This window comes from Erigeron canadensis, chromosome 9 (genome assembly GCF_010389155.1).
Source record: "Erigeron canadensis isolate Cc75 chromosome 9, C_canadensis_v1, whole genome shotgun sequence".
Classification (NCBI taxonomy): domain Eukaryota; kingdom Viridiplantae; phylum Streptophyta; class Magnoliopsida; order Asterales; family Asteraceae; genus Erigeron; species Erigeron canadensis.
Window position 1 is genome coordinate 35,701,386 of NC_057769.1, and position 9,195 is coordinate 35,710,580.

The 9,195-nt window shown below is 33.9% G+C and overlaps 2 protein-coding genes across 2 annotated transcripts; both read right to left on the reverse strand.

Annotated features, from left to right (window-relative positions):
• Positions 1 to 2,326: 2,326 nt before the first annotated feature.
• Positions 2,327 to 6,102, reverse strand: LOC122582769 (probable serine/threonine-protein kinase PBL26). Its single transcript, XM_043755203.1, has 3 exons — positions 5,986 to 6,102; positions 4,410 to 5,315; positions 2,327 to 2,733 (listed from the first exon to the last, which is right to left on the reverse strand). The coding sequence occupies exons 1-3, from the start codon at positions 6,028 to 6,030 to the stop codon at positions 2,686 to 2,688; spliced, it is 999 nt and encodes a 332-aa protein (XP_043611138.1). The 5' UTR covers positions 6,031 to 6,102; the 3' UTR covers positions 2,327 to 2,685.
• Positions 6,078 to 7,966, reverse strand: LOC122583713 (G-type lectin S-receptor-like serine/threonine-protein kinase At1g61360). The gene is made up of 3 exons (XM_043756089.1): positions 7,928 to 7,966; positions 6,205 to 6,924; positions 6,078 to 6,110 (listed from the first exon to the last, which is right to left on the reverse strand). Exons 1-3 carry the CDS (start codon positions 7,964 to 7,966, stop codon positions 6,078 to 6,080), a joined length of 792 nt encoding a protein of 263 aa, XP_043612024.1.
• Positions 7,967 to 9,195: the final 1,229 nt, after the last annotated feature.

The window sequence follows — 9,195 nt, forward strand, 5'->3', positions numbered from 1 at the left end:
TGATTTGTATGGAATGAAATATTGGTATTTTCTATCCTTTTTTGGTGTTAGATTAGGCATATCGTAATTGGGTTTAGAGTGGTATAGAGTCGTGCATCTTACGAGTCTTCACTCTATCATTGCATACAGAACAATCTAATGTGTAAAAAAAACATTAATTGTTGGATCATTTACAAACATTAACTAAAAGGAAGAAACTGGACATCTATTACCCAATTTGAAACCGTCACATATCAGAGATCATCATCACTCATGTCTTCAGATATGTACATTCCATACCTTCATTCAATTGCAACAAACTCAGCTCATCAACACGCACACCGACATCAAACTCGAACTTAACGATAAGAAACCTCAAAATAATACAATCTTATAAACGTACAAAACAACCCGTGAAGCCCGGCCGTGCAACGCACGGGCCTTCACTCTAGTCTTTATAAACAAATTGTCAGCAATTAAGTAGAAACTCCTGCTACTTCTTTCACAATTGACCTTTAATTACAAGTTTTCTTTTTGCACACCTTTAGCCCTCCAGCCTCATTATCTTTTAGACATCTACACATTTAGTCTCCCAGCTTAAATTATACTCAGATAAACATTACTAAACACATATGTTGAACTTGTACCATTTAACACCTTAGGCAAAATAAACGGAAACACATTTGATCACAATAATGGAGTCTTTAAAGGACTTAACTATAGAAGCATCTGATCACTTCCAAACAGAATATTTGAAACTGAATACAAAGTTTGACACCATAAAATGACGCGGAAAAAGAAAAAAATTCCAGTCCATTATTGTATCTCGGAAGATGCCATTAAGACTAAAAGGAGTGGAGAAAGAGGGAGGTGGTGCGACTTGTGCCATGTTGCATGTGAGGTAAAAAGAGTTGTCCCCCAAAAAAGGTGGAAATGAGTAAATTTTGAAGAGTAAGGTGACTTGCACCATGTGGACATGTGGCATGTGGGGTAAGGAAGTGTTGGATATATATAGCGGGGGAAGAGAAAAAAAATAATAAAAAAAGGAATATTCTTGATCCACGCAAAAGTCAAAGAGGGGAGGGGCGACCTGTAGGAGTCGGGCAAAGGAAGAGTCAGGCAGAGGGTGGTGTGGGGGGGCGACTTTTAGTGACAAAAGGTGAGAGTCGGGCAAAGTTGGTGCTACTCCCTTCGGTTTGAAGAACTTTTTTTTTGTCGAACATGTTAGAGTTGTTGACATCGAGATATATCTTCTTCTTTTCTTGTACCGTAATTATTAGCGTGTTTGTGCCCCTATGCTTTTATCCCCATGTGTATAAAATGAATCAATTAAGGAAAACATAAATATATAAAAATTCTAAGTTTTTTTTTTTATCCAAGTATAATGGTAGTTATCTTAAAAATAGGATTATGTAATCACCATAAAAAAATTATTCAGGGGTATTGCAAAGAAAATGTAATGAAATTTTAACAAATTGCCATTTTATGCAACTAGATCGATACTCGTGCGATGCAGCGGCGGTGTACTGCAGCGGTGGGCGGAAGTGACAACGGTTGATGATAGTAATTTTCATATCAGCGTTAACAAAATCGCGGGTTACAAAAGAGGGACAGTGGTTGGAGCGTGCCTGATTTTGGGGAGGAAAGGGTATTATGGGAATAAAAAATGTCCAATGACAAATAAGGTATTTTAAATACAGAAATAATTAACAGGGGGAAGGGATTTGCTTTATTAGGCTGGACGTAGCGCATAGGCAGCGAGTAGGTACCGGTTTGAATACCGGCCCGTCCAACCGGTACCAGTAGGGTGGGGAGGGTTGGGGGGGTGCCGATTTCCCTGCCTATTGTTTTTTGTCTTTTCTTCGTTTTTCTTTCTTTATTTATTTCTTTTTTATCTTTATATGTTTAAATAAAATAGAAAATAGTAGGGAGGGGTGATGAGGCATTCTTTGCAATAGGGAGGTACCTATTGAAAAACCGGGGAGAGGAAGGGAGGAGTGACGAGGTGCTCCCTCTAGCCTTATGGAGTACAAATAAACGACCCTCGGTCTTAGGTTGGCCCTATGGTCTTAGATTAATTATTATTTCAATTGTCACACCGGTTAAAAGTCGATCTAGTCCTGTTCAAAAAAAATTCTCTTTAGAGTAACTAAATATAACACCAAATTTATTTCTGTGTTCACAAGATATGGCATACGGCCATACGGGATGTACTGTACATAATTTCACTTATAATTCACGTAAATCATTTACACCGTTTAACTTGATATATAGACATAGTTCACATAAATCATTTACTAGTAATTATTTATTTAAATTACATAGGAAAAAAGTAATGTGAGAACATCATGATAACTTAAAATTATGTACATATTAAAAAGAAAAAATCAAAATTATGCAATATTATATAATATTCTTATTATCTTATGTGTGAAACTGTGAATGGTTGTTGCATAAAGTGACAAAAACATACAAACTTGCATGTCATCTATAATTCTGCCCAGGGCCAGCCCAGTTATTTATGGGGTCAAGCATATGTTTTGGGCCAACAAAAACAAAAGGCCCCAATTATTATACTATCCTTTGCATACAGTAAAACTTTCAGGCTTCCAGCAGCCGGATATAAAAAAAAAAACTCGCCTAAATTGATTTAAAAAAAAAAAGACAGAAGTTAGAATTTAGAAGACGCTGCCTCCCTCGAAGTCTTCATCCGCCTCCTTGAAAATTGAAAAACGTGCAATTAATCTTCCGATTCTGCTCATTCCAATGGATCTCATTAGGAACTGAACCTTGGATTTTTGTTCAAAAGCTTGGAGATGTTGTTTTTATTCTTGCTGATTGCCCCCATCAAGTTAGAAATTTGAAGGTATATATGTGACTTCTAGTTTCCATACACATTATTTATTACGTTTGAAGTTATTTAGGACCAATGCTTGATGTTCAGAGGATAACTTGCATTATTTAAGCTACCTGCTTGCTAATTGATCGCATGTTCGTTATTGTCTTTGAATTTATTTGGATGGTTTCAAGTTATTTAGTTCTGCCTTGATTAATTTCTAGTTGGTTATAAGGTTAAGTTGCTACAAACAATAAGTTAGTACTCATTTAGTTATGAGAAATAGGGAATAAGTTAGCTTACATCATAAATGTTTGTCAACTTATCCTGTTGGGTTCTAGCACAACAGCTGCAGCCCACAGCCAGTAGACCAGCAGCTTAGCAGCATTAACAACATCAACAGCGGTTAACACTCTAGCAGCTAGTACGTTTTTTTTTTCCGTTTACTTTACTTTGTATGCTAATAAACTAGGCCCCAAAATTGATCTCGTTCAAGGTTACCAAAAAGCTTAAACCGACACTCTAGTTCTTCCACATATTTTCAATTTGCTATAGGTGTTTTTATAAACAATCTCTATATTTTCGGATGATAATGTATAATTGTTTACATTTTATATATTCAAACCCTAGTTTAAATGAGATTGAGTATTTTTTTTTGTTGTTGTTGTGTGTTAGACTTAAAGTAAAGTAAAGTAACTCCCAATGCCGTCTTATACGGGTGTTGGGTCCCATATATCGTCTTCGACGGTGTATGGGGGAGATTGAGATGCAGACAGTCTTACCCTACCAAAGGTAGAAGGGTTGTTTCTAGGTTCCACCAAAGATAGAAAAATGACATCCAGCGAAGCTGGCATGTAGATCAAACCATTGACTTCTGTCTCTAGAGACATAGGCTTCAACTTCTAATCAAACCTAGTTGTGTGTTAGTCTGTTAGACTGTTATATGAAAAAAAGCTTTTCTAATGACTACTAGAAATCCTTTGGCCTATTTAATTGGCTTAAAAAACTACTCGATTATGTAACATCTATCATCTTCTAAAATTTGAAATATAAGTTAATTAACACATTAATTTCAACAAGTGCCAAGACAAACTTTTAGTTTGAAATAATTACAAATTAAATCCACGTTAGGGTTAATATCAAATTTTAAACTTTACTTACTACATTTTCATCAATAATTTTACTGAATCAGTCATTAGAGAATATCAGTTAATATCAACTTATTTAAACTTTTATACTATATGTAATTTACATTACATGGTTGAATACGAATAAAGATAACAAGATGAATATCTTTATATATCGAAGCTATTTTAAATGTTTCTTAATTAGCGTTTATTATTATTGTTTCTTCGCTCGTGTGCCTAAAAGGGGCAAAAATATAATATAATCAAATAAAAGGTGGTTATATTTTCCTCTTTGAAGATAACCCTATTAGATGAGTTAACCTTGATATAATTTCCTTGAAACAAATTGTTTAATATTTCCTTAGCTCCTACATAACTTTTTATTCAGTTAGAATCTTCTGATTTACTTTTAATGATGCGACATATATATCAAAGCAAGCGATATAGCAAGTAAAATGATAACTTACTTGGTATTTTAATGCCTTCTTAAGTTGTGATAAAACTTCTTTTGCTCTCGGTCGTTTTTCTCTATCTTCGTCTACGCATTGGTAGGCGATGTCTTGAAATGTTGTCAACGATTTTGGCACGATTTCATCCTTTATCGCCTCGAACACCAACTCATGTTGTTTTCCTTCTGCAAATACGTGTTTGATGAAACTAGGTAGATACTCACCCTTTTGATGGTAGATTGCGTACGTTGATCTCCCGCACAAAATCTCAAATAAAACCACACCAAATGAATAAATGTCGGATTCTACTGTTAAGAAACCTGATTTTAAGTACAAGGGGTCTAAATAGCCTCGTGTGCCACAAGCATGATCAATTACATAGTTTGTATCCTGATTTATGGTACTTATCATCGAAAGTCCAAAATCACCAATTTTTGCTTTCCAGTCATCAAAAAGTAAAATGTTAGCAGGTTTGATATCCCTATGTATGACTGCCTCTTGCCAATTAAGACGTCCATGAAGGAAATCTAGCCCAGTTGCAAAATCGATACATATCTTAAGTCGGTTATTCCATGTAAGGCTAACATCACTTAAATACCCGTCAAGACTTCCTTTAGATGCATGTTCATAAACGATGATTTTTTCATCTGTTTCATTGCTATAGCCTACAAGACCGATAACATTCTCATGCTTATACTCGTAAAGAATTTGTAACTCATTGTAAAATTGTGTCTCTCCTTGACCATGACTTGTATCTAACCGCTTTGCAACAATGGTATAATGTCCATTACCATTTAAATGTGTAAGCTCTCCTTTGTATACCCTTCCAAAACCGCCCACTCCAATCCGATTTTCACGCTTGAAGTTTTGTGTGGCCAATCTTATGTCTTCAAATGAGAGTCTGTAGGGATCTTTGTTGTTTTCCTATTAATCATGATGCATGAGAGAAGCGAATTAAGATATTAATATCTAGCTAAAAGAAACAAATCAATAGGGCCTATAACCACATAAAAGATAATCATATCTATTTTTTATAACGATAGTGTATATAAAACAGGTGATACAAGATTTGATGGTTTCATTTTCATTGAGACCAATGAACTATTAATTACATGGGTTCATAACTTTCTATACATTATTTAAGAGCTAATCTAAAACACACAATTAGCCCTCTAAGGATGTATAATGTATAATTATACCTTAACATGATGTAAAAATATATTAAGTTAATATGATTATTTTATTTGTTTTGCTTTGATAGTTAATCGTAAACCTACTGTATAGACTCATCTATGGGCCCTGAGAAATCCGATTAACTGGACCGTAAATCCCTAAACCAAATAAGATATTAGTCAGGTATGTGCATATATTCAAATAATTCAATTAATTAGCCCATGATGATAGATCTAACATGGTTAATAAAGATACTCGTTGGGGATAATCTTGTTAGTTGTTACATACCTTTTCTTTAAAAGCGGTTACCATTAAAACAGCAGTATATATTAGATATAAATTCTGCTTTCATTTCAAGGTGGTGGTAAATCAACTTACTGGGAGACTATTATCATGGGACAATAAAAAGAAATCGACTTACATGAAAGGATAATGCTTTCTCAAGTTCCTGGATGACAACTCTCATTGTTGGACGCTGATTTTGTGTTTCTACCAAACACTGACATGCAATTTTTATAAAAGTATCCAAAGAATCTTTGTTGGGTCCTTTATTTAGAAAAGATTTGTTTTCAGCATTTTCTTCCATTATTATTGGGGCCACCTTTCTCTTTGTTGTTCCCTTGTCAACCCATTGTCGTACCATTTGCCCTGGTGTAATATCATCAGAGCTATCATCTTCTGCTGATGTTATCATACTGATGAACTTTCCACATAGGATTTCTATCATAAGCAAACCGTAACTATATACATCTGATTCTCTTGTCTTAGCATGTTCTGAACCGAGGGTGTCCTCATCTTGATTTGCAGTCAGGAATACTGCGGATCCAAATCCTACAATCTTTCCCTCCATATTATCGTCCAACTCAATTTTAAAACTATCTAGATCACCGTGTATTATTGTCATTTGATTTTCCATCTCATCGTGAAGATAATTCAGTCCATGTGCTATATCAAGACACAATTTCACACGCTTTCCCCATGTAAGATTATGATTTTCCAAATTATATTGTAGGTGATTAGCTGAAATAAACTCGTACACAAGTATCATTTCCGGACCTTCATCACAAAATCCAAGAAACGATTCTATGTTGTGATGCTTACAACTGCTGATAATTTCAATTTCACTCAACAAATGTTCACTATATTCGACGCACATTATCTTTACAGTGTAGCGTCTCTTGGGTAGTTCACCGATATTTTTCCCTTCTATTGAGCTAAGATATTCTCGATCAACACATTCCAATGTTGTTTTGTAAGCATAATAAAGATGGTGATAACGAATCTTAAATGTATCGGAGAAATCATTGGTGGCCAACTGTATGTCTCTGAGACTAATTCTCAAGTGTTCCAACTTTTTTACCTGCATGCGTAACATTATTGTGATAAGATGAGAGAAAAATAGTCGTGTAGCTTTTACTTTGCTACAAAATAATGGAGAATTTATAAATTATGTGATGTTAGCAATCTAATCTGGATTCTGATTTGTTGTTACAAGTTTCATATTTATTTAACGTCTTAGGGTCTTCAAATAAAAGAAATAGGATAACTTCTATCTCCATGATCACCTTAACCCAAATCCATATATATTACAAGTAATGATAATCATCTACAAATATATGCATATATATATATATATATATAGAGAGAGAGAGAGAGAGAGAGTATATGTTAAGATGATTTTTTTTTTGACATTTAATCCCACACCTTGTTAGATTTCGAGCAACCGGGCAAGATGTGATCAAGCAGAAATTAGAAAAAACTCTACCGGCTTGTCAATGAAAAATATTCATACCCAACACATGCAAATAAAACCAGAAAAGACTTCTCATAATACTCAAGCAATTGACAGTAAAAGTTTATATGTATATTGGTGATGAAGCAAGAACTAATAAGCTAGATAATGCCACATGGTTTATAATTAGATTAACAATATAACTAAAAACTGTATATCATTAATCTTTATCTCTATCTCTTTATATATATTTGGTGAATATGTATGATCCTGAGTTTGTACTATGTGCGAGTTTGAAAGTTCAGCATTGTTTTATGTTGCAGGAAAAGTTCGATGATTTGCATCAGAAAGGTTTTAATTTGCTTGGTATAGCTGTAAGCTTACCCTCTCAGGTTTCTTGATCTCTGTTTGTTAGTTTTACATACTTGAAGCATACGAAATGGTTTCATTATTTTGTTCTGAACTATTTGACTTTTAGCATCCTTGGTTGAGGTTTATTGCAAGTACATTAAGCGACAATAGTGTGAGTTACTTAAAGCCGATATATGAACCATGAATTGTTATCTGGAACTGTATCATGAGTTAGGAAGCATGTCCATGTTTTTTAGGTAGATGGAAATATTCAACTTACCTCACGTTCACATAATTGATAATCCACCGCAACCACCATATCTCTTTCTCTCGCCACCACATACTGTCATTCCCCCATGCTCTCTCTCCAAATCCGTTATGACTTCACCACGTTTTTCCGGCACCACCACGACAAATCACCACCACTCCCCCCTCTCTCTTTCTCTCTCTCTCTTTTTTTTTTTTAAAGAGAAGTTTGTCTGTTGATTTAGAATATGGGATGTAGACATGTTCTTCAATACAAAGGTATATATCTGCACCATCAAATACTTTGCATAAAGGTTGAATCGTTTTTCTATGATTTGGGTTGATTTATTTTGAATCGTTTTTCTATGATTTGGGTTGATTTATTTGAGTATTTTGATTATCTTGTGATCTGGGAACTTTATGTGGGCCTATTATGATATTCTAATGTTCAAATATCGCCAAGTATATCACAATTTACAATTTCGATAGACATATTATATTTTGTAATATTCAAATATCGCCACAGTAACAACTTTGATGAACATATTTTTAAAAAATATTGTTCAATATAAAAATCAAAGTGTTGATATATATTGATCAATTTTTAATTACTCAAAATAGTATATTTAATTTTAGATTATAACAAATTAACATCTAATATTGATAACGTCGTAAGCCTCGTGTATTAAACACGGGCCTAAAATCTAGTGTATATATTGTATAGATGCCGCATATAATGATAAATAGGTTTTGGATAATGGATTGTCGTGGCTTTGGAAATTTGGCTTTTGGTGGAATGTGACCATGGAAATGTTTGGTAGTGATTATGCGCTCTCTAAATAGTTGTTATAGGTTACAGGTTTGACTTTGTTGGGCTCAAGTAGATGCATTCGTATTAATAAGCAGATTTTTTTTAATTTGGGATATGAATTAAAACTAAGGTAAAATGCAATACTCTATATTATAATAGTGTATTTCTGTTTCTTTTTTCTGGTTAACAATTCGTACTTTGAAAGATGGTATCGATAATATCTAACTATAAGCAAGTAACGTGTTATTCCATATTATTGGTATAATTATTTTCGTATTATTGTTTGTTGTACTCTACAATGTTCCGCTTAACAACCACTTTTTAACAGGTTCCGCCGTAACGTACGGGTACCTGGCTACTTTCGAAATTACATAATGATTAAAAAGATCTATTAGTTGGGTGGAGCGGAATTCTTTTAATGTAGGTTAATCCTTGTAAAAAAAATTTTCTATTAGTTGATCTAGGTAAAATTGAATCATCACCAATTATAA

Coding starts and splice junctions, on each gene's coding strand:
- LOC122582769 (XM_043755203.1), bottom strand. CDS start 6,030: ATGAGAGTTGTCATCCAGGAACTTGAGAAAGCATTATCCTTTCAT. Junction 5,316..5,985: donor AGAAAGCATTATCCTTTCAT/GTAAGTCGATTT, acceptor CATGATTAATAG/GAAAACAACAAAGATCCCTA. Junction 2,734..4,409: donor AGAAGGCATTAAAATACCAA/GTAAGTTATCAT, acceptor TGGAATGAGCAG/AATCGGAAGATTAATTGCAC.
- LOC122583713 (XM_043756089.1), bottom strand. CDS start 7,966: ATGGTGGTTGCGGTGGATTATCAATTATGTGAACGTGAG. Junction 6,925..7,927: donor ATCAATTATGTGAACGTGAG/GTAAGTTGAATA, acceptor TTACGCATGCAG/GTAAAAAAGTTGGAACACTT. Junction 6,111..6,204: donor ATATTACACCAGGGCAAATG/GTACGACAATGG, acceptor TTCTAAATAAAG/GACCCAACAAAGATTCTTTG.